The sequence below is a fragment of the Pyrgilauda ruficollis genome, unplaced genomic scaffold (genome assembly GCF_017590135.1).
Source record: "Pyrgilauda ruficollis isolate IOZ18807 unplaced genomic scaffold, ASM1759013v1 scaffold28, whole genome shotgun sequence".
In the NCBI taxonomy this organism is placed as follows: domain Eukaryota; kingdom Metazoa; phylum Chordata; class Aves; order Passeriformes; family Passeridae; genus Pyrgilauda; species Pyrgilauda ruficollis.
In genome coordinates, this window is record NW_024524155.1 from 8197172 (window position 1) to 8222962 (window position 25791).

The 25791-nt window shown below is 43.4% G+C and overlaps 1 protein-coding gene across 8 annotated transcripts in view; it reads right to left on the reverse strand.

The window, feature by feature from the left end:
- The window catches only part of FOXN3 (forkhead box N3), a 209036-nt gene that overhangs the window by 109813 nt on the left and 73432 nt on the right, over nucleotides 1-25791 (reverse strand). For all 8 annotated transcript variants that reach the window (XM_041471803.1, XM_041471801.1, XM_041471804.1 and 5 more), the window contains one exon: nucleotides 22851-23407. In XM_041471803.1, coding sequence (XP_041327737.1) covers nucleotides 22851-23393 — 543 coding nt within the window. In that variant the 5' untranslated portion in view covers nucleotides 23394-23407. The remainder of the gene's footprint in view (nucleotides 1-22850; nucleotides 23408-25791) is intronic.

Sequence of the window (25791 nt, forward strand, 5' to 3'; positions counted from 1 at the left end):
AGCTTCTACAGGTCCAGCTGTTCAATATGATCACAGAAGGGTTTCTACAGGAGCAAAAAGAATTGTAGGATAGAACTATGCATCTGACCACAGAATTTAAAACAACTGTTTGAGTAACTACATCCAAGACCAGAATCTGAAAAAGATCATTGTTTTAGACCAGAAGCACATTTCTCAACTTCTGTGACTGCACCACATCTAATGCAGCAGCACAAAGCCATCAGCCACCTTGCTGACACTGTTGTCACTGTTGACTGCTCACACCTGTGCAGGAAGCCTCTGGAGGTGGCGAGAGCACATCCAAGGCTGTCAGGCAGCAAAGACCTGCAAAAGCACCCGAGAGAAGAAGGCATGATGGAAGAGTCTTATTATCCATAAAAGAGCAGGGTACTTCACTCGCCACCTGACACTGCAGCCACACAGAAGACAGAGCAATTCTGGAAACTGTGACTAAAACAAGTTTCTGGTTGGTTCCCAGGAACAGCAAACTATCATCAGGAATTCCTCCTAAACGCAAATTCCCTTTTTCTCATCCTATGAAAAAATATATTTAACAAGAAAAGTGAGGTATTTTCATGAGGAAATTGAGAAGTAATTGAGAAGAAAGAAGGCAAGTAAAATACTTTCCGAGTTGCACCTTATGACACCCTGTCTTCAGCTCTGAAGTGCATTGAGAGGAACACAATAATCACTCCAAAATCCACCTCAGGAGAGAATGACTTGCCTAAATAACTTTCTTGTACTAAGCAAAGAAACCTGCTAAGCGACTTCAAAGCCATCCTGCAATACAACACAGATTACACATACTTCGCTAAATATACCTCTGCCCTTGAAGGTTTGCAAACGTTGTGCTGGCACTACAGGAAAGAAGTGGTTCATGACTGCAAAATTCACCAAGACTAGAAAATGCAAGCCTGTTGTGACCACTGATGCTGTGTTGAATCAGCACTATGATGGCAAGGGCAGAGATGTTTTATAGTATCCAAGGAGAGAGAACCTGTGCAACCAGGAACACTACTCCAAGGCCAGCTCTACGCCATTCACTTGCAGACAGTGGTGACTGTTTTTGTTTTTCATCCCCCACGTTAGTATCATGCTCCTCCAAATGAAGGGTATCACTCCTACAACAGAACCAACTCAGAACTAGTTCCTTCATTTACATGAGGCAGAATTAGCATACTAGTATCAAAACATGGAAAATATATTACATAACAAATTTTAAACTATTTGCCTGGCAAGCACTCAGGAAGATTTAAGATCAGATGCCAAAGTTGGTCTGCTGGTGTGTTTAAAACTCTATTTTTTATCTTAACTCACTGGTATATCAAGTTATCAAGAAAGTAATAAGGTTGCTTGCTCTGCTCTCCTACACAGATTCTCCCATTTTAAGTAGTTCTTTTATGGGTGGTCACAGACAATACTAAAACTTTATCATCTATAATACCTTGCCTATAAGTTGCATATGAGTCTGGGGGGTTCTCTAGTTACTCCTTTTTACAAACAATTGAAATTATTTGCAGAAACACACAAAGCATTGAATCATCTGAGGTCAGCTAGGTTTTTTCTGGGATTTTTTAGGGATTTTTTGTTTGATTTGCGTTTTGTTTGGGTTTTTTTGTTTGTTTGTTTTTGTTTGTTTTGTTTGGGTTTTGTTTTTTTTAATTAAGAAGTACAACAGCTAAGGAATTCTGAAAGAAAGAAAAACAAAGCCACTGCCAGCAATTCCTATTATTACAAAACACATTCCTCAGATTCACTGCAATCTTACATAAAAATTACAAATAACTATTCATACAGTTTAAGGGCAGATTTTCTTCATTGTCTTTTAACAGGTCTAGCACAGACTAGTGAAATTCTCTACGTCCAGCTTTAAAGAATAGCACCATAGACCATGACTGCATTTTAATGACAGTGACAATTGCTTACTAAGCTTTTAATTTTCGTAAAAATCCCCTGACCCACAAACTTAAGAGAAGTAGAAATTTCCCCTGCTCTTCCAAGGAAAGTCTGGCTATGTTAGGCAAGAGCTTGACACCAAGCTGAAGTAAACCTGAAGTAGTATCTGCATGCAGCATAACAAAACCCTCACAAACACTTCTGCATGTTTTCAACCTTTGCTCAGTAAAGCAGCAGTCAGAGCTCAGCTCAAGCACAAAGGTGAAGAAGCGTGACGAGAAGAGACTAGCTAAAACACAGTTACATGACCATAAACATATGCTCATCTAATGCATGAAATTAAAGTTTTGATTCAAAAGCTTGCTGGTGTAGAGTGTTCAACCCAAGTAAGCCAGTTGCATCAAAAAATCATCAGCATTCCTCAAGAAAACAAAAGGTTGGGGCTTTTTAAATCTTATTTTCCTCCAAGTAAAAACATCCATTACTTCAAATCATGCAAGTTCAAGTCCTTGTTTTCACACTCATCTCTTGGTATTTTAGCTCACTTGCTCAGTGAGCTACCCCAGGCACCAATCCAGCCATCAACCCTTTATTCCCCTGATTTGACTTTATGAAAGCAGCCTGGTTCTTCCCCAAGTGATGCAGCCACCTCCATGTCTCTGTTGCTCTTCCAGTCACAAAATGAGCACTGTCCTTCTGACTGGAGAGGCTGGGTGGGTATATTACTTCCTAAGAATGGAAGTACGGTTAGAGAGGAAAAGGACTACTTTGTCTCAAAATGAAATAAAACAAAAAGAAAGCCAAGCATACAAATAAACAATGTTAAAGGAATAAAGAGGCTAGATCACCACGGAGAAGTAACAGCTGAGAAAAGGGAAGGCTGTGGTATTCCATAGTCAAAAATACTCCACCTATTTCAGAGGCAAGATGCAGCACAACACCCTGCAACACAAGAAAATGCTACCAAAATACACACTGTCCAGTGGTCTTCCAACATTAAAGGAGCTCAAGTCTCACCAGCACAAGACATATCAGAAGTTTTCTCTGTACCTCTGGGCTTGTATGTGTCATCGGAGTGAAAGGCGCTGCCCTCCGCAGCAATGCCTTCTGAGGCTGCCCACCCCCAAACCTGCAGGGAGCCCCATTAGCACAGAGCCTGTGGCCTTGTCTATCTGCCACAGGGAGAGCAAAGAAACAGCGGGCGTGGGACTGACTGCTTTTGGGGTTTACATGAATGAAGGCATTCATGGGCTTTTAAGCTATTTTTTTCCTCAGCACTTCCCCTCCTGTGAACAGAGAAGTTAGGGACGTCTTCTAGCACATGACCTAGACACCCAGCAAGTCTGAGCTGCAGCCAAGACTGTCAACCCAAAGCATGTCTCCAGAGTCCAGGTTCCTGATCCTGCACGGGGCACTTTAACACCAGGTCTGGAATGATTCTCTACCATTATTTCAGTCACGGTAACCCACTGCCCACGGGCACAGCTGGTCCACTGCTCCTCCAGCACACCAGCATGTGTCCATTAGTACAGGTAAGCTTGCACAAAATGACTGCTAACAGCCAGCAGTGGATCTCCTACACCACAATAGCTTCCCACTGCTTTTATCATAAAACAATTCCTCCAACAGGCTCAGGAAGTGTTGCACTACGTTACCCAACTCCAAGAGTCGTATTTAGCCTGTTAGATATCTCTTTGTTGAGTTTATATGCGAACCACCCTATAAAGCTATTAGGCTGCCACACAGTAACCCTGCAAGGAGCTGAAGAAAGCAGTGTCATTAAGCGCCCTTAAACAATGCCTGCCTCCTATACAGAGTTGATGTTGTTTCATGCCAGTACCTAGCAACCCCAGACATTGCTCAAGGTCTCCCCAGGCTAAGGAAAGTCCAGGTGCTGAAGAAGTCGGGCTGAGACATTGCAAGGGAGGAACTAAGTGCAAGATAAAACAGGTGCAGGGAGACTGGGCTGGGAAAGCAGGAGAGCCCAGAAGACAAGCCTGTCATCATGACTGGCCATCACAGGCATACTGAGGGAGACTGGGCAGCAAGTAGTGTTAATAATGCTGCTTTAGCCTACAGAATTTCTGTGTACACGTGGAAAGTGTAATTATCCCTACACTACCAAAAAGAAAATTGAGAAGACACAGAAACAAAGGAATAAAAAAAGAAGTCCTCAAGGTCACCTATTAAAAAAACCATGGCAGAAAGGAAAAAAAAACTCCCCAGACTCCAGACCAATAGTCCATTTAGCAGGGTGCACTAATTTAATATCAGAGGTGCACTTACTTAAATACCCACAGGTTATCCATGCCCTTCGTATTATCTACAATTGGAAACTGCCTTTTCTTACAAATGTACAGTTACATCATATATAAAAACATAGGGACAATTTTAAAACACAACCCTTCACTAAACAGATATTAAAAAAAATATTCAACACTTGTATCTGTGCTAAAGGTTTACAGGTCACTTTTTGCCTACTGCTGTATTAATGATGAAATAAGCCAGAGAGCGAATTTCCAGGGGAAGGGGTTAACAGCTAGCAGAAATATGTGAGAGGGAGTAGGTTGTACTAAATCCATTATCCGTGACAAACAAAAATAGAAATAAGGAAGACCTGACAAAAGCTAATGGATTTCCATCATTTCCCTCATAACTGTTTATTTAATGTACGATTTTTCCTTGCTTAGTGTTTAGTATCAGTTTGCACGATGTATTGAGGAGAAAAAACAGGCACTTTGATAAATTGTTTGAGAGGTTCCCTGGATGTGGGGTTTCCAAGTGTTCCTGGGTTATTTACAGAAACAAAGCTGTGCTCCATCCCAAGCCCCACTCAGCTGCCTCAAGAGATCCCTGTCACCTCCAGCAGGCACACGCTGAAGAATAACCATCCTCCTGCAACAGAGACCTCAGTGCTACCCACATCCATCAACACACACATTCCTCTGGCTACTTACATACACATTCTACTCTGCTTGTGTTCCATTTCTATGCTAGGTTCAGAGATACCTATTTTTTACTATCTTCTTTCCTCCTCCTCTTTCTCATAGCTGAATGAAACCCCAGAAAGCAAAACAAAACACCTCCCCATGCTGTAAACATCCTCCAAAATGAAGCAACTCATGACTGCAGTGAAGTTTTCATCTCGTTCACACAGCCCAAATCAGCATAAACTAGTCAGGGCAGGGCCTGGCTTCAGGAGCCCAAATGTTATAACTCAAAACCTCATGAACTCAAAAAAATCTGGTACTTCACCATGACTTGGCATTTTTGCAAGCAGCCTACACAAATTCTCCTTCCACCCAAACACCAGGTACCATCACAAGCCTCTGGAGAAACACCTCCTAAATTAAACAGTAATGGCTCTGCAATGAAGACAAACCAGGGAAAGACCAGCCTAACTCTAGGAGCAAACTAGCCTCCTGTGGGGAGGTCAAAATCCAGCAGCTACAGTACACACACTCCCTCTTAGACACTGGGCACCCTGGTGGGACTAGAACTTCTGTGCCTGTGGGAAAGGGCTTTCCTCACCTAGTGGGATTTGACATCTTATTTTCAATGTAACACAAACTGAGCAAGAAATCTCACCTGAGAGGCACACCATTGAAACCTACACACAGCCAGAGAGCAGCAATCCCTCATTGGGACCGTCTGCAGAGTGAGAGCACTACCACCTATGGCAATAACCTCTTCCTGCATCTTCTGGAGTGCTGGCCGTAAAAGTCTTCTGGGGAGAGTCAAAAACACATCTCAAGTGCACCAGAGCCTTCCAACATAGGGAGGCTCCTATTTCAAGATGGCAAGGAAATTACATATGCAAGCAGAGACAGGGAGCGGGCTGTTAAACCCCCTACTTGTATCCACTGACTGCCACGTCACAGGTCACTACAAGCACCCTCTCCCAGTCCTAGCTGTACCTTTGGCCTCCTCTGGCAGCAGTGCGTGAGTGCACAAAGCTTCTTCCCACACCAGCTCCAGCCTATGGAAGGCTGGAGATAGCCAGGCCATGGCATCACCACAAGCACAAACAGGAGACCACTGTGGCATGTGAGTTAAACACAGCACTTCCACCCTGGCAGCAAGCACAGCCCCCTCACCCTCCCTGAAAGAGCAGGACACCAGCCCCCACTGTGCCACAGCTGGGGAACCTGCAGCCAGCCCCAAGAGATGAGCAGCCTACCACCAAGTCAGGGAGGGAGAAACACGTGAGAAAGAAAGCTACACTATCAGGTCTTATCCAAATTATCCTCAAGGTGAAATAAGCTAAAAAGAACAACGTAGGAACTTTTCGTTGTGGGAGCCACTAATTCAGACATATCTTCTCCCACTTTAAGTCTGCTGCAGAAGCAAAGGCTTGTAAAAAGAAGCTAAGCAAGAAGATGAACTTGCTTAGTCTTCGAAGTTTAATTCACAGTAAGCTCCATTAAAACTAAGAACATTCCCTTTAATATTTATCTCCACACAGCCATCTCAAATATAGACCTGACAACTACAGGATTTCTTTGTCTTGGGTTTTTTAGGTGGCTGCATTTTTGCAAGCATGGCTACACAGAGGTTGCAACTGGTAAAAATACTGTAAGTGGCAGACACAACAAAGCTTGTCATGGAAAAATTCTGCAGCATGAGCCACTGAATCAAGTGTATTTTACACTGGATAATCAGCTTCCCTGAGCACCTCTATCATTAAAACATATTTGAAATTGTGCAGATAGTTTATCATTAAACACAGCAAAGTGACTACATTAGAGAAATTATATCTGAACTTACTGGTGCACAAAAAAGAAATATTTCAATCTACAATTTTTCCAAGGAAGCTATAGCGCAAGTCCCTAATCAAAACCTACATCTTGGCAAGAATAGAATTCACAGGTTTATTCATGTTATTTCCTGGGCAGACTAGTTCTACATTAGCAGAGCATTAATCAAAGTCTAAATACTTAACCAAATTCTGACTCAATATAAATTATTCCTCTGTTTAAAAGTCTACCTCATTTTTCCAGATGCCATTCCAAATCCCACAATGATTTTGCTATTTCATAGAAATGGTAAAGAAAAGATTAGTTTCTTCAAATTCATGGGAGACAGTCAAAAGGCCTATGACAGAGGCAGCAGCAGAGAGCAAGCCTGCAAACTCACTGAAACAGACCCAGCAGAAATAGAAATGTCCCTCTTCAGGACAGTCTAAGCTGGTAGCAAACAGGATGTGAGCATCAGTCACTGTGTGCAGATAAGAGGTTATTCAGAACAGCAAGTTCAGGCACAGACCAGGTCTTTTAGCCAGTAAGGAAAGAGTGGGAGGAAGCAGGGGGTAAAAAACAGCTTTCAACCCACACACCACAGCCCTGCCTATTTGGGTTTTCCCTCACTTCTTTTTAACTGAATTATCTCACGAGCCATCATTTTTCATTTTCAGGTACGATGTTCACAGGACGCCCCCATGAAACAGGAAGCCTGTGTGTGTTTGTAGTGCACTGAAAGAAGAAATGACAGGCTCCTCAGAAAAAGGAGACACTGGACAGCCTCAGCAGCACCAGCAGCCCTGACTCAAAGAGGACTGGGGCACTTGCTGAAAGACACACCATCTACAGAAAGAAGGATCAGCGCTAGGCTTGAACAGAACGTGGAAAGAAATAGAGTTTGGAGGAGGGGAGGAGAAAAGAAATTGGATGGGGTCTAGAAGCTTCTAGAAAAAAAGCTGTGTAACTTCTACATGGGGCTAAGTCACCATCTTCAACCTCCGACTCCTCGGTGTTTACTAGGAAGCTATTACTCATTCTGAGCATTGCATACAAAAAGGCTGCTGATCAATATTGCACAAGAGTGGTAAGTGATCAGTGATTAAACATCAGTGTATGAATTTATCTGACTTAACATGCCTGGAGTGGAAGGAAACAGGGAGAAACAATTTCTGAGCAGACTCTAGTGATGAAAATCGACAACTTGCCCAACATCAGATGATGAGGAGCTCAGAAGTAACAAGGAAGAGAAGACATACGATATTCTCAGAAGGTTAAAAAGCTGTTTTCCTCCAAATTATTCATGATCAAATACACCTTTGAACAGATCTACCATCTAAGGGAAAAGAAAATCTCATTTAGGGATGCCAAAGCAAGGCTATTTTGATGACACAGGTGTCATGCAACTAGGCCTGCTGTGACCTGAGTCACTCTGCTCGAGCTCTCCTGTGATCTTTTACTTGATCAGTTTCACACAGGAAGCCTTCATATATCTGGCACACCAAAAATAGCATACGGTGTATGAATGAAAATCCTGCTTCAAAAAAGCACTGCAACTTTTTTTCTTTTTCAAAATACAAATGTGCTTTCAGTACAGTGCAAGGACAACTGAAAGCACCTGTCCCTGCATTCCTCAGACAGACGCTTATGACCAGTTACATTTACAGACGATGCAGGTAGGAAAAAAAAGAGAACTAAGGTGTGTGTGTCGGGGGGGAAACCACAAAAACAGCAATTGGAATTGAATAGCTGAAGGTGAAAAGCAACCAAAAATAACATACAAATACCCCTATAGAGAAAAATGCATAGCTAGAAAATGAAGTCCAAACTGCTGAAGGCTCTACCTAAAGGTTCAACAAAAAGGAATGGATGGATGCCTTATATTGACTCCATTTATCCTACCAATACTGAGACACTTAAACAGCAGTCATCTTACCTTTCAGAGCTGCACCATGTACCAAACCCTGCTGAAAACTAGTAACTAGCCTTTGAGGATGCTGGTGCTGTAAAAACTCAGGACTGCTTGCCCCTGCAAGAGGAAGCCAGTTACACCAGCTCCAAAGCATCAGCTCACAAAAAGGGCTGGCTGCACCAAAGGCTCCTTGCCTCTTCATAGTTGCACCCAATGACCACGGATGCTGACATCTGCACTCTATGGTGAAGGACTTCTGTAATTACTGTGCTTTTCTTGCAAAAGACTTTCTCAGGCAACACTAAACACTAGACACCACTAACAGAAGAGTTTTTGAAGGAAACTTAACAGATGATAGCTTTATTGCAACCTCCAGAATCTGGCTTCAAGGTTGCTGATTCATACCATTTTTGGCATGTTGGTATTCTAGATGTTTCTATTAGAAAGTCATGAGACGGTGCAAAATCATGGAGGTGGGGAGGGGGGGCAAATGAAAGAACCTTTTCAGTTGTCTTTGCTTCTATAAAAGAGCTTATAAAAGTTCTTAAAGGCTCTAAAATAAAGCACACAGCTCCTCCCTTCATTGTTTTAAATGACAGCGTGATTTTTAAGCCAATTTCATAATTTTTAAGATACAAATCTCTGTATAAATAGCCTCCCACACCACTCTTATCATATCCATTCATATTATTACAAAAACACACCCTTAGATGGTAACATTACTTGGTCTAACTTAAAAGCCATGCAACACAAACAGAAAATTTATTTGAGCAATTGCAAAATTCTCTTCCTTTCCAAACAAAAGCATGTCTTGGTACACACTGCAAGAAGTCCAAAGCTACACATGGCATGGACTGAAAAGTTGTTTATACTCTAAAACTGTTTCCATTTTTCACCTGATTCAAGAGGAATCAACATATAGTCAAAAAACAAAAAAAAAGGCAAGTTCACTGAAGAAGCAAATTCTTCCCCTTTTAAATGCATGTCTAAATTAAAGATTCAAAGTGCCAATCCAACAAATTTGCAAACCCTGTTTTATAAATAGCAAAGGGAATAAATATAACATGATGTGGCACACAAGTGGATAACTCTACCATAAAAGCACGGACTCTTGTCCCATCAACCCAACCCAGCCAAATGCATTTTCGGCACACTAGATACTGCTGGAGGGCGAGTGCAACTTGAGTGCTGGTAAAAGAGCAGAAGGTAATTAGAAGAAGTGGTTAGATCATAAGCATATTTACTTTGAAACTAAAATAATGCAAGTATTTTAGCTGGCGGGAGGAAGACATTTCCCTAGTCATAGAAGAAAAGGATGAAAAAGCAAAACCTTTCGTACAATTTCATTGCTACAAATTAAAATCCAGCTTTCTAAATGAAAACTTTTTTTTTTCCAAACAAGAATGACTGAAAAACCTGTCTCTTAATAGAAAGGGTCATAATTACATTTCTGCTTTCCCAAATTCAAAATTAGTCAGCTCTAAAACCTAACAGCAAATGACACATCAAAGCACACTTGCTTAGCCAAGAACAAGGAACTTTATTCCTCTGAACAAATGCAGCACTGCCCAAGAGGCAGTGAAATATCACAGGTGTTTTAGCAAAACATGAAACAACAAAAAATTAGACAAAGTGGAGGTGTTTTACTGAATTTTAAATGCTGATTTGTTTTGGAAAAAACAAGAGAGATGGTTCAGGTTAGTTAAGACTCTTAATTTAGAGGCATCTGATTAGACTAACTGGTGAGCAGTAGTGGCAACACATCTTTCCCAAGGAAATGTTGCAGAGATAAGCTCAGGTGGTTAGAACATGGTACTACTAATAATGCCAGGGTTGCAAGTTCGATCCCTGTCTGGGCCATCCACTTAAGAGCTGGGCTTGAAAGTACTTGTGCATCCCTTCCAACACAGAATATTCTGTGGTTTACGATGTACCACTATGACAGCATCTTGTTTTCCTGGCACAGAGACACAAGCAGGCAGAAAGCTCTATATGACAACCCAATTTTTACTCCCATTTTACCTTAAAAGTGTTTGGATGATCTAAAAAAGAGTGTGATTCTGTAAAGCTTTTTATGTATAAAAAGTATTTATACACGCATATACAGATAGATTAAAAAATTAATTTAAGCAGAAAAGGAAGGTACATCAAACAATAAAATTGCATTTGCCTCAAGAGCTGGGAGCTAGCACTGGAGTAAACCTTCTGTGCAATTTGTCTCTGTGACAGCGTCTTTCCTCTTTCTCTGCCATGCAGCCACAAGTCTAGAAAGTATTACATATCAACATAAAATTGTAAACTAAACCTACATTCTTTCACAAAAGCAAGGTCTGTATATTTAACCCTGAGCACTGAAGGGGGAAACCTTCATCTGTATAGAAGAAGGGTAAGAGAGAGAAAACACAAATAAATTAGTGTAATGAGCAATTACATAAAAATAAAGGCATTACATTAATTGCCAAAACAGGAAAAAAACATTCTGGGCAAGTTCACCCTACTCCTTCAAAGCACACCATGCAAAAGTACAAATGCCAGCATTTGTCTAATTCTCAGCTATCTCAGCCACATCCTGACTCTCCAACTTCCCATCTCTCCCAACTGAAGACTGAAACCCTGCACTTTCCATGCACAACATGCATTCCTTCTTACTTCAGCTATGCAGGAAAGCCAGCAAACTACTTACACCATTGTATCAGAAAAAGGTTTTTAACCCAGAGGATGGCTGAGCACTGGAACAGGCTCCCCAGAGAAGTGGTCACAGCACCAGCCTGAAGAGTTCAAGAAGTGTCTGGACAATACTCTCCAGCACACAGTGTGATTCTTGGGGTGTCCCATGCAGGGCTAGGAGCTGGACTCAGTGATCCCTTCTAACTCAGGATGTTTCATGGTTCTATGATTCTATTAATGTGCAGCCCCTTAGTCCTCGAGTACTTCAGGAAGGGTGGAATCTCGTAACAACCATATCATTATTTCCAGTTAAATTTATTTATAAGTATTATGTCTGAAGGGAATTCCTGAAGAACATAATTCCTGAGTATCTTTTGACCCACAGTATTCTCCCAAAGCCTAAGTATAATTGTAGCTCCATATACACCAGCAACAGGCAGTTCTTAAAACCTGTCAAACATTCTCCAAAAGCCTTCAAAGTGCTTCCAGGAGCAGTGATGCTCTCTGGAAATGCAGTGATTCTGTGTTTTTCTGGGGCTTGAGAAGGCTGCAACCAGGCACTGCAAAGCAGTGGTACACAGGAGAATCTAATACAGCTTTTCCTGCATGGCAAGGACTTTAGTTCTAAAGGTGACGATCTTGTCCTTGCAAGGTCTATTTAGTTCTTCTTAACTATTTCAAAAGAACTAATTACAAAAGTGCTACATTTATTACATTCTGAACCACTAAACCTTAACAGTGATGTTTAACATCCCTCCTGCTAATGTAAAACCAGAACATTTCATGAATGATTTCCCTATTTTTACCAAAGCATGCAGAACCTACAAGATGTGTGTTCCCACTCTCCACACTAAAAGGTGAGGAAAAGAGATAAAAATATTCAAATGAAAGCTTGAGATAAGGTATCCCAGCAATTAACCCTAGAGTCTTGCATTAACCCCCACAGCCCCTGCAAGATGCACTGTAGACACCTTTTTTCAACCATAAACTCAGAAATATATGCATAATAGTTGCTTCATCTCAGTGAGTACCTTCCCACAAGTAGGCAGCTGTGGGATCTTATAAACATAGCTCTGGAACACAGGCTAATTTTCTGCTCAATGCTTGAATGACTGTGAATTCTCCATTCAACTGAATTCTCCTATGCAAAATTCCATCAGTAAGTTTCTGCTCCACGTACTGCCACAGACAATCCTCCATGCCATTGAGACTTCCCTGTACAGAAGCCTGTTCATTCCTCTGCTTACCAACAGTCATCTTTCAGCAAGTTACACTGGTGCTTCAAAATCCTGAGAGCTCTCAGCTAGTGGTAAATTGCTACTCTTCACTGCTGCAATGAAATATAGCAATTCAGCATGCCATAGATAGTGTTGTGGTATCTTAAGTCACTGGCTAAGGGCAGCAATTTGGCTTCTTTTCTACTGCAACAAGGAAAAACCCACTCACATTTAAGATCCTTAAACCACAAATCCCTAGACTAGTTCCAAATTTTTCCATAAGAGCCTGAATGGAATGTGAACAACTAAACAGAAATAAAGTAATTTAACTAATAAAATTAATTTAACTAATAAAATTAATTAAAACATACTGTCTCCAAAATTATTATTATTATGGATAACTAAGCAGGATCCAGAGGCATCATTAATGGCCACAACAGCTACTTTCCACAGCTCTCAGTCCCAATTCTGTTGTTGATACTCAAAAGAGTAAATCAAAAGCAGCTTTTTTGAATTCAGGAGTCCAAATTGGTGGGAGAACAGAAAAAAAAACAAGTAATGTTTCAGGCTAAAAAGGGCCAACAGTGACCCAAAAAAAAATTCAGGAGGAAAAAAAGCTGTATGCCAAAGCAGGAAGGTCACTCCCTTTCTTTCCCTCCCCTGTTGCTTATCTTACGTGACCTCTATCACTGATGAGTTTGACACCACTTACAGCTACAAGAAATTCAGGAGTCTTTAAAAGCCAGTTTTGTTGCCAGCATGTAGATAAACTTTGTCAGCATCAAGACTCTTACAAATGTGCTTATTTTCCAGAAAGGATAACCACTGTTTTATTGCCATTGCAATGAATGGCCAGACATGGCAGTGATGATGAGCATGTGTGGGTGCACTGCCCCAGCTACCAAAGAACTCAGCAGCTCCAGCCACCTGATCACTGAAATCCAAAGGCTGCAGGCTAAGAGGAATCATGGATATGATGGCATGGCAGAGCCAAAGTATTCTATGCTCTCTTGTGTAATTAAAGGTACAAATTGCTGTGAGCTTCAGTCCTGGACACTGATTTTGCCCCAAGCAAAAACATCTCAGGAAGCTCTTGCTAAAAGCAGCACACCTGAGGAAGGTGTTTCTTTCCCCCATCTATGAGGCCAGTTAGTCCCAGGGCAGCCAGACTGCTGAAACCATCCACAGGGCCACTCTCCAACAGCAACATGCCTGGTCCTCCAGAACATCTGCCTTTGCCCACACCACTAAAGAAAGCACATGGTATTCTGTGCCTGAATTCTTCCAAGCCAGAGAAAAGACACACAAGAATTAAGTAAAAAAAAAACCTAAGATACAGGACTGAAAAAATAATCCAAGCACATATCAGGGATGCACTTCACCTTTAAGGATGTCAGAGCTCAAGTGTCAAGGACAGGGACTCATAACTGCACCCGAACCAACCACCCATGTTTCTCTGCTGCTTGTCAATGAAGCACTGCCAGACAATCAATTTTGGCAATTCCTCTCTTCCCCAGCCCACCCATAATAATTTCTCATCTCTGGAGCTGAAAGGGTATCCTGCTTTAAGCCAGCTCTGAGATACTAGAGGTGAGGAATGGTTGGGGAAGGGACTTTAATTGGGAGTTAGACTGAATGGCAGATGTTTGGAAGCTAAACAGCTTTTTCCTTGAGACCAAAATTTAACTACTGAGTCATAACAAGCCAGTTGTCACTACTAAAGAAAGCAAAATCTCACTGTTTCTAAACTACTTAAATACTGACAAACTAAAAGTATCACCAAAAAAAATGAACTTTCCTCAGTATCTTCCTTTACCTAGAAGACCTTTACCAGACTTGTACTGATTAAAAATACCAGACTACGTATCAAAAGCAAATTACTCAGAGATAAAAAGCTTTATTAGCTTAAAAATACATATAAGCATGGGCCACATCTTTCCCTAGATGCTTGCTAAGCAAAACTTAACCAGAGGCAGCCACATGGGGCTTTTTCTTAAACAAATCTGTGCTCACAAGAGTAACTGAATAGAATCATGGAAGAGTTAGGTTTGTAAGAGACCTCAGAGATCATCTAGTTCCAACTCAGCCACCATTGCAGCAATGCCATCCACCAGATCAGGTTGCTTCAAGCTGCATCCAGCCTGGCCTTGAACATTTCCAGAGATGTGGTACCCACAGCCTCTCTGGGCAACCTTTGCCAGTGCCTCACCACCCTCACAGCAAATAATTTCTTTCAAACATCTCCTCTAAATCTCTCCTCTTCACTTAAAACTGTTCCCTCTTGTCCTGCCACTCTCTGCCTGTATAAAAAGTCTCTCTCCTTCTTCTTTCTAAGTCCCCTTTAAGTAATGGAAGGCTTGCAATGAGGTCTTCCTGTAGCCTTCTCTTCTCCAGGCTGAACAATCCCAGCTCTCTCAGCCTGTCCTCATGAGACATGCTTCGGCCCTCTGATCATCTTTGGCCCTCCTCCAGATCCTCTTCCACAGGTCCAAGTCCTTCCTATGCTGGGGACCCCAGAGCTGGATGCAGCACTGCAGGTGGGGTCCCACAAAAGCAGAGGAGAGGGGCAGAATTCCCTCCCATGCCCTGCTGCCCTCACTGCTTTGGATGCAGCCCAGCAGAGTTGGCTTTCTGGCCTGCAGGCGCTCACTGCTGGTCCATGTCCAGCTTTTCATGAGAACCTCCACGTCCTTCTCCGCAGGGCTGCTCTCAATGACCTCATCTCCCAGTCTGTGCTCATAACTGGGATTGCCCCGACCCAGATGGAGCACCTTGCACTTGGACTTTTTGAGCTTCATGACATACTGCTTTGTTATAGCTACATGCAGCGCTTGCACCATGACTTCATCTAGCAAGTCTGCCCAGTCTTGCAATGACAGAAGTCAACTAACTTTTATATGCTAACCCACCACTGCTCAACATACAAATGACAACCAGCTAAATTAAAAACAGTCACACACAGTCCCTTCTTCATAAGGATTTTGGCTTATGTTATTCTGTACCATTCATTTGTATTAACTAGATTTATGAAGATACAGCAATTAGCTGAAAATAACACAAAATGAGCAGGTATAAGCAACTTTCAGACCGCTGCCCAGATCCTGCCAGGCCAGTTGTGTGAATGACTCTACCAGAAATACCGTCATGCTGCAGGACTGAATTAAGGTTCAGTGGGGACACAGTAACTGCCTGAATCCAGAGCAAAGAAAGGTAGCTTCTCCAGCAGCTCAAAGGCTGCTTCAGGCCGCCTGAACAGTATCCTCAACTCCTCAATTATTTTCAACTGCTTCAACTGTTATGACCAAAATTTTCCAATGTTTTTTCTTAAGGTTTTCACCAAGGAAAAGGAGCCACACAGCACAACTTGCTGGGCACTTTCAGACAATGTAAAACACTTCACTTCCCTTTTACAGAAGGAAGGGGAAAGTCTAAGGGACACATATTTAGTAATTAAAATGGATCCTTTGATGTTTTGCTGAAGAACTGAAGTGCAAGACAGAAGTGCATACACTCAGCCACACCAGCAAGCCCAGTTCTCTCTGATGTTCAGCTACAGCTGGAGTTAGTACAGCCAGCATCGTGGGCGTGGTGCTCGGGGGCATGCCTTGCCACATTCACTAATGGACATGTCAAAGTGCTCCTGTGTGCCCACATCCTTCAGCCCATCATCAGCAAGGTCTCCTGTGCTCAAACCAGAGCGAAGCCCCAAGATCTGTGCTTCCTTTGCTGGCAGTGACAAGGGCACTTCATTATCTCTCTGACAATTGGGAAGAAATACAGGAGGTGATGCGGATGTAATGACAGTAGCATGGGAAAAGCCTGACAATTGATTTTATAGACATCCTTTCCTCTTCCATAGCAGCTTTTCAGAGGATGCACAGCACAGGTCCACACAGAGCCACCTCTACTGCCAAAATTAAGAACCTTGGGCAACAGAAACAAATCTTGAAAAAACACATGCACACACATCCTGGTGCAGTTTTTGTTCAACCATTTCACCCATGTCTTACGGACCCAATCCAGCACCAAGGGTGTATCTCCCCGAACATACAAGCAGCCCCAGTGGTTGAAGTGCAGCCTGTGCTCTCAAAGGTGAGAGCATCCTTCACCCCTTCCCTTCCCCATCTTCTCCTGCTGTCACCAGGTCAGTTCTGAGCTGGCTGGAAGCCGCAGGCACAGCTTCATGCCAGATTAAACAGGGCAGCCTGTGCTGACACTGGTCTTCCTCTGATCACAGTAACCATGAACTAAACAGGGAGCTGAAAATGAATCCAGGTAAATTAGCCCAGTGAAAAATAACCCAAATGAAACTCATACAAAGAGTTTTCAGCTTTCTCATTACATAGCGATAGATGTGCCAAGTCTGAGCTGAAGAGGAGCTTGCAATACAGCCCCAGATCAACTCCACCTCCCAGGAAAGCGAACAGGCAGTCAGGTTCAGCAGGGTTTGTGCATGAGAGTGGCATAACCCAGACTCTGATCACTTCAAATCTGCTGTAAAACACCAAGAAGAGTCACTAACACAGGGCACTTGAACAGCAAACAGCACAGTCCTGCTCCTAAGAGGAAACCAAAACAAACACCTCCAGCCGAAGAAAGCGGCCCTTTGCATTTAAACTTCTATTCACATTTTATCTTTACCTTGGGGCAGGGACTACATCCATTACCCCACCAAGCATCATGCAGCTGCCAGCCCTTCTTCTGTAAGGAATGGCTTGTCTCAGCAATCCCAGCTGGCAATGCCCAGTCTCCTCATCACCTCTATTCTCCGTGTCATGTTGGCACAACTGTCACCTGGACTGTAACCTGAACTGGGGACTTAAGCTGAAAAGCAACACAGGAATTAAAAGAAGAGTGAAAGACAAATCCAGCCAGATCAGTTGTGTGTCACAGAAACATAAAAGTTCACGTGCCAGGAAGGTGACAGAGCAAACAGTCGGAAGCGAGGGAGTGCAAACACAGCTGGGAAATGGACTCATCAACCTCACCACAGCCCAAGCCCAACGGGTAAAGAGCAGCTCGCTCCTGATTTTCTACACTCTTTCAGTGCTGCTTAACACACTTTGCATCATCTTTGCTGTGGGTGAGGAGCACAGATAGGGCCCCTTACTCGAGTTTTATTTAACTTAAGTGGCCAATCTCCTCTGGTAGGTCAATGGCCTGTCACAGTGCAACCGACACCTCAGTTATGCAGCAGGGCACCTGCCTGCAGGCTACCTTAACTGAGAGCAAGATAACACAAATACCTAAGATATAAGGCTCAGAGGATTCCCTGGATATTGACAGCTCTCCTGTCACTACTTGAAAAGAACTGCTTGTGCTTTGTACAGCCCTAAAACAGTTAATTCAGGCAGATTCCTGTGCAAAGAGTTAGCTCTGATGCTAAGTCAAGCAGCTGGAAGCCAGCGAAATGAAGAGTGTTATTTCCATGCACAGCTTTAGGAAATCTATTATTTAAATATTCTGTATAGTTCTCAGGTTTGCAATTCAAAAATAAAACCAAAAGGGTTCAAGAAAAGTTCTCCACAAATTGTCTAATATCTTGCAACTCCATTTACAGTATGGTCCTAGAGACTTCTATGATTTTTCTAGTAAGAGACACCCTGGTTTCTCTGCACACAAATTTGAGGAGAAAATTTCTGATACTAAAGAGCTTTTTCGTATGACAGAAAAAAGGTATAAGAATATGCATTTCAAGTTAAACTAGACAAATTCCAGTTTAAAACCACAAAATATCCTTTTAATAATTAAATTAACAGTTGCGCCAGTTTATTTAGGAAATTAATTTTTTAATGGAGTCCATGTCACATGAAGCCTTTAACGTGAATCTGAGGGGTTCCTTTGTTGGATTTGATTTTTGGTATTTTTTCACTTTAGCTTCCTCAGATGTTACAAATGCAGTGAAATTCTGACAGTTCTGTTATTTGGATCAGTCTAGGTGATAGTATTAAAAACAGAGATTATTTTCTACCCCCAGTGTGAAACTGAACTTTCACAGGAAACCTCAGTGACATTAAAAGAGGCAGAACAGGGTCCTGTCTCCCTCACCCCTGTGCATATGCAGATTGGATCAGGAGATTCTAACAAAGAACAAGCAGGGTCCCTTTCCTCTCACTCCAGCTAGCACTGATCTTTTGACAGGATTTTAGCTGTCAAAAGCCCAGATATTATCACATCAGAGGAAAGACATTTGCAGGAGGCACTCCTGAAAAGTCTCCCATGCCCAAAGGGTTTCCCACGGCTGCTGTCAAGATGCCCTGGCAGAGTGCTTATGGGAGACAGTGCATTAGACAGGACAAGTTGGACATCGGCTCTTGCAAAGCTCAAGGACCACTCAGGAGTCCTCAGATCTCAGAGCCTGCTCCAGACAGAGGAGGAGCCTGGCTGGATCTCCGTGACCCAGTTATGGACCACGTACTTCTAAGAATAACTTCCACATCAAGCGAGGAGAATTTTCTTCTCCCATCCCCATAAACATATCCTTTACCCTCATTACATTTTTATTAAGACATCCCTCAGCATAAGTGCCAAATAAACCTTTCAGATACTTGAATTTCTTCAGCATGCACACAGCATGTGTGTGTTTCCCTATCTCAGACAATGCAGAGCAGACACAAAGAGGATAGGATAGATGCCCAAAGAAGCAGAAACCACAGGAAAAAACACAGCATAGCAGAGAGACACCATGGGGACAAAAGCTCCAACCTTTATAACCGTGGGCTGTTCACTGAGACAAAAATACTGCAGCGAAACCAGCGAGGTCAAACATCATTTCCCCTCATCTGATAACGATGACTGAGGAAGTTTGAATTCATGAAAGGCACAACCACATCACACACCCTGGAAAGACAATCCTACCAGCCTTTGTTCAAAGCAGGAATCCCTATACGAAAAAATCAGATTTTCAAGGGAGGCAGAAATAGGGCTTGTAACAAAATTTTTCAGCCACCCCTTAGCTCGAGCAGCACTAGTGGGCATAGCTATAATCACAGCAAACCTACATAATGGGTCTGAACTAGCTTAGCCCTTTCCCTGCAAGCAGAGAAGCTGCCACATCAGTAACTCCGTTGCTAGGGCAACTGCTTACTTTCCATATCAACTGCAAACTCGTTGCTATGGAGACACATATACAAGAAAAATTCCTCTCTATAGCCAAGGACCAGATGGTAGGGAAGTCATGGACTAACGGGCTGCACTAAGTGGGACACAGACTACAGGACATTTAGATCTGTACGTTCACAATAGGATTAATCCGAACAAGTGAATTCACAGGTCTGGCAGTATAAACAAAGCCAGGGAACTCCACATCCACTCCCCATCATGTGATAACTTCATACTCTGGCCAACTATTATTAAACTGCTGAGCTCAATGCAAAGAGGTTTGTACAATTAAGGGCTCAGCACTTTCCCTTCTTTAGCCCAGCTCTCATCTCGATCCAGATCAGCCTCATCGTAGTTCCATGAACAGCCAGGCTTTTCGGTTTGCCAGGTAAGCCCGATGGCACTGCAGCTGATGTGGAACAGCACCAATGTAAAATGTAAATGTAAAAACAAACCCTCTCTTTCACATTCCGCACCAGGACAGGGCAAGTAAAAAAAAAAAGTGATGAATCCTGTCCTTTTTTTTTCCCCCCTCTCCATTACAATGATCTCACATCAGGAAATTCAAGCCTTCATATGCAGGCAGAAAAAGCTGCAGACTACTAGATTCATATTTACCCCATGAATATAAACTAGTGGAACTCAAGATTGAGAAAACTACTATGCAGAGGGAGTTCAAAAAAGAATTAAGTGTTCAGCAGAACTTTTTTTAGAAAACTGATTACTGAAAGGCTACATAAACAAACACTGGAAAGCACAACTACGAGAGGAAAAGCTTCTAGCTCTTCACAATGTGTCAACGCACATCAACCAGCAAATGCCTGCAATTCCCAGCAGTAACTCCTTCCCCCCATACTGTACATGTTTCAGAGCCCATCTTGTTAGAATTTCATAACATGCCATTTGCTAAATGCTGCTTTTTTCCAAGTAAAACCAGTAAAACATGCAGACCCCAATCCTGCAATTTGCAAAAACTGTCTGCAAAGGAGAAGTAGCGTACAATTGTTCCTTACAGATGAAAGCTGCCCCTTCCCCTGCCCCAAGCCCCACACCAAAACCAGAGAACCCTTTAGATGGACACGTTCCTTCTGAAGAGCAGAGATGTCTGCTGCAAGGTACTGAATCAAGCCCAAGTGTGTGTGCACACATACACGAAGGTATTTTCAAAGCCATCAGTTGACATTTACTGCTTTCCAAGTCCGCAATTAGCTGTCAAGCACCTGATTCAGCAACTCTGACCCAGGGCCAATTCTGCACTCAGGACTCTGTCTGCCACATCCCTTGGCCAGGACACAACAAAAATCCCAGCAGGGGACTTGAATGACCTGCTGTGGTGCATTTTACATTTGAGATTCCCTTTTCATTCACCATAAAGCTGGCTACCTGCAGTTATTAGCATCTTCAGGAAGTAGAAAAAATTCTTTCTCAAAATCTGTGATTTTCCTGGAATTAATAAGACTCCACCTTGTGATTCATACAGGCAAGGCCTCCCACCACACCTTGTTGTCTAGCTCTGTAACCATAGCTGTAATCACAAATTTGAGACTTGGGTGACCAGTCAAGCATTGTGCTGTGCCACGTCCCCAAAGAGCAGCAGCGCAGCGTGATATTGTTCAGATGAGCTCAGTGGATGGCCGGATATTTGACAGATAGACATTAAGACAAGTTCCTCATAGGAAGGAAGCTGAAATCTAAATAGTCAACTTGTAAACAGAGGGTCAGAACAAAACATAAATGGCTGAGTTAAACACACGCCTTGCCAGCTACCATATTTTGGTGGTTTTTTTAATGCATCTTATGAAGATTTCTTACAGTCTGGAACAGAGTCATAAAAGTCTGCTGTGGCATTGTTATTACAGTCTCACTTCCAAACCAGAATTTAAGACTATGACTTACACAAAACAAGATCCAGTCTGGGAATAGATTTTTTTTTTATCTCACACATGAGCTTTCACAGCAATTAATTGATAAAAATACAAATATACAGTGTGTGATAAGCAATATGGGGACAGTGCATTCTAGGTAATAATACTTTTTAAAAAGAAAGAAAAGAAAGATAGACATGTCAATCCTTTAAAAATGAAAGCTCTGTAGAAAAGAAAGGTAACACATCTAAAATGAAAAGTTGCTAGTTTAGGATAGTGTATGACTTTTCCTCTAGAGTTACTTGAGCTTCTATTCCAGAGCTTTTGAAGTTAAACTGCACACAAAATAGGGAGAACAGCACCACCAAGAGAAGTCTAGTTTCAGGGTAACAAGTTACAAGACAATCATAGCATTTAACTAACTGAAATACAAAAACTGAGTGCACCTATTGTTTCTGCCAGGAGAAAGTGTTCACTTTCTGATCTTCAGCCAATTTTAGAGATAGACCGTGACTGACGTGATTTTACCTGCTATTTACTTCCCTAACCTGTGAGAAGGCCTCTGAAATTAATCTGCAAGCTGGTATTTTTAACAGTATACTCAATACTTTGCCAAAGATTCATCCAGTCCACTGCTTCTTGAGAAGGTCCCCTTTGGAAACTGATTCCTGCTCCCAGGCAGACTGACAGAGTAGAAGGCTATGCAAGGGACTGCCCCCACCACTCTGCTCCCTTTCCCACTCCCTTGCACACAGCCTCTTCCTGCAAACACTGCTGGGGAATCAGCAGTGAAGCCAGGAGACAACTGAGATCTGAAAGCAAAGATGTGCTCCCACAGCTTCTACTCTTCACCAGCTGCAGAAGTTACACGAGCCCAAGGAATGCCAGAAATTTTGGTGAATAGTAACGTTCACCTTTGATGCCAGACCTGACTCTGCTCTTTCAAGAGTTTCTCTAAAACTCATGTGAAATGAAACAAAGCTTCATCACCATTACCCTCCTTGTATAAAAGAAAGAAAAGTTTTTTTGGATTACAACACAGACCAGGGCAACGGCAATGGACTCTTACATAAGGCATACCCTTTCACTATACATTTGTATAAGCCAAGAACAGCAAGCAGCCTATTTATAACATGATTACATTCATCTAGTATAGCTGGAAACCATTACCACAGCATGATAACTAAAAACAATATTTAACCACTATGCATGAAGACACCAGCTGGGGGGAAAAAACACACACATACACACCGAACACTTTCTTACAGATGTCTAGACAATGAATTTAATAAAATCAGAATGAGCAATGCAAAAGAAATGCTGGCTCTCTGAACTTAATCAACTACATTACCAGGCACAGTGTTGCACATTCTATACTTCACTGTTAAGGACATATTCTGGGATTAGCAGGTGAATATTTTCAGAGCCAGAGAGGTTCCCATAGTTCCAAACTCACCTGACTTCTGTCTTTGTCCACTTTCTTAAAACACTTATTCAAGGACAGATTATGTCTCACAGAATTTTTCCATCCAGTGGGTGCATTTGCAAAATACGGAAAGTGTTCCAAGATCCAGTTGTATATATCCTTTACAGGCAGTCTTTTGGTTGGCGAATCCTCAATGGCCATAAATATGAGGCAGCTAAAGGAATAAGGAGGTTTGCAGTTGGGGTTCTGCTTGGCATCGTAGGGCATGTCAGAGTGGGCAGGGGACGGCGGCGTGTCATCACCGATGTCCTGAACAGGGCTAACGCTCCTTAACACCGAGTCCCCAAAGCTTTTCAGCAAGTTCTTGCTCTCATGTAACCAGTTCAAATTAGTTAATTCTTCATCTTCCATGGCCCCTTTATCTAATCTGATGGCAGGCAAAGAGAAATCTAGGTCCTCATCATCATGAAGTGCCTTTGATAAATCGCTATCTTGATAACGCTGGCTCAATCCACTGGGAACACTAACTCCTGAGCCCTCTGGCTTCTTACTGGGAGGCATGACTGGACCCATTTAGACAGCAGCTCCTGGGAGAGTGAATCCAAACAAAAGGGAGAAAGAGAGAAAAGTTAGCTCATAAAAAGTGTAACAATTTGACAGCTTTTCCCTAACTGGTCACTTGGCCTTTTGCCACCGGTGTTAAACACGACAGTTTCACGTAACACTCATCCACAACTGCTGAATAAAATTATCTAAAGTCAGTACAAGGGAAGAAATTTAAGTTGATGATATAAAATGATAATCCAGATACACCTCAGCTCTGCATGCACACAAAGCCCCACACAGGAAATTCCAAACCATGTCTCTTTAAAGAGGAAGTGGTGTTTTCAAACCATTGAATACCCTAATTGTATCACTTTACTAAGGATGTGAATTAAAAAAAATAATAAGAGTGACTTATGGCCAGTTGCTTCAGATTAATTTCAGCTGTTTCACATTTGAGGACAATACAACAGCACCATGATTAAAATCACGCTGGCTAAAGGCACAGGCAGACAAACATCCATACTGACTTGGCTGCACCAAAACTCAGAAGTGAGAGTAGAACTTCAGAACCGGCAAGGTCAGGAGAAAGTAGTAGGGAAAGCAACACCCGGTAGTTTTGGGCCCAAGGCCAAAAAATGGGGAAGCAAGTGCCAGAGCAATAGAGCACTTTAAAAATGTATGTAAACAGAGAAGACTTTAACATAAGCTGAATTTATTTCAAACACAGTAGAAAACAAGAGTCAGAAAGACCACTGTGATGCTCAACAATGGCCTGTGAGAGGTGGGGTGAGCTGCTGAGTACTGCACCAGCAGGCCCAGGGGGACACCTGTGAGTGCTAATACTTGGAATGTCCCGAGCACTTCCGAAGCAAAGTGAAACTGGGCCCCTGCCCAATTCAAGAGAAGCAGATGAGCCCAACAATTCTACCTCAGAAGCAGTAGATAGACAGGCTCCCTTAGCTTCTACAAACAGTCAAACTGCCAGGAATTAGCTCTGGAGATGTGAACAGAAGTGGAACAAAAACTGGACGGAGTTAATAACAGAATTTAAATGGACGAAACATTCTGCACAAACACGGAACAAGAACGAAATGATTCCCTGTACCTAAAACATAACCCCAGCAGTACCTGAAGTCATGCAGCCACAGAGTCAGTACTGTAAATGAAAGGCAAAAAAGCTACAGGTAACAACAGAATGAACTATCTGTCTGCAGGGACAAATAGAGCAAAACAGCCATTACGGGAAAGAGAAATAATGGACTTATATTTCACTGTCATAAATGGGCAAAACCGAAAACTTTTAAGTTCTTTGTGTCTTTCTATAACGAGGTTACACCAAAGCAGATATTTAGTAAAAATGAAACACACAGAACTTTTCTGCACGGAAGCACATCAATATACTCAATATCTTCACTGAAAATGTGCAGTTTTACATGAGTAATTATCTGGAAACGGAAAAAATACCGAGGCAGATGTAAACACCAGGAGGCCAAACTTGCGTCGGCCCCACTTCCTAGTTTTCAAAACTGCATCCAGCGCAACCAGAGGTAAACAAGGGAATCGCCAGCGTCCAGGGGCACCGGCATTGCCTACCTAAGCCGCACACGTAACTTTGACTCCAAATGGAAGTTCCGTCCCACGAGCTTCTAAACAGGAAAATTATATGATGGCTGACAGTAAAGTAATTTAATTGCACTGTTGCTATGACAACACGCTGCTCTCTTTCTGTTTAATTTCCTTATTTGCCAGTATCCTCCCAAAGGGCCGTATCACTTCATGATTTTTTTCCCCTATTTCTCTCTCTCTCCCCGCTCCAGGCAGCGGGGGTGACCGGGCGGCCGCGGCCCCGCGGAGCCCCCTCGGGCCGGCAGGGACAGCCGGCAGGGAAGTCCGGCGGCGCCCGGCCGAAGAGCGGCTCCCAGCGGGGCCGCCGCGGGCGGGCGGGGTGCCCGGGGCAGCCCCCGCGGCGGCGGGGCCCGACTGGGGCCACAACGGGGGTTGCGGGGGGGCCTGCCAGCGAGGCCCGCGGCAGCTGCAGCGGCGCCCCACGGGCAGACAAAAGAGCGCCGGTCACGGCGAGCCCGCGTTCAACCCGGGCGAACGCGCTGAACCCGCGGGAGCTCCGCCGCCGGACGCGCCCCGCACGCGTCGCGGCGAGCCCGCGTTCAACCCGGGCGAACGCGCTGAATCCGCGGGAGCTCCGCCGGACGCGCCCCGCCCGCGCGCCCGCCGCGGCCGGAGGGGGGCGCACCGGGGCGGGCCCCCCGCCCGCGCTCCCACCGCACCCGCCGCGAGGGGGGGCGGGCGCCCATTGGCCGCGGCCGCAGCCAATCAATGCCGTTGCCAGGCGACCGGGGCTGCTCGGGCCGGGCGGCGCGCGCCGCGCACCCCGCCAATGCCGGCCAGGTGTCACCGGCCTGCGCGG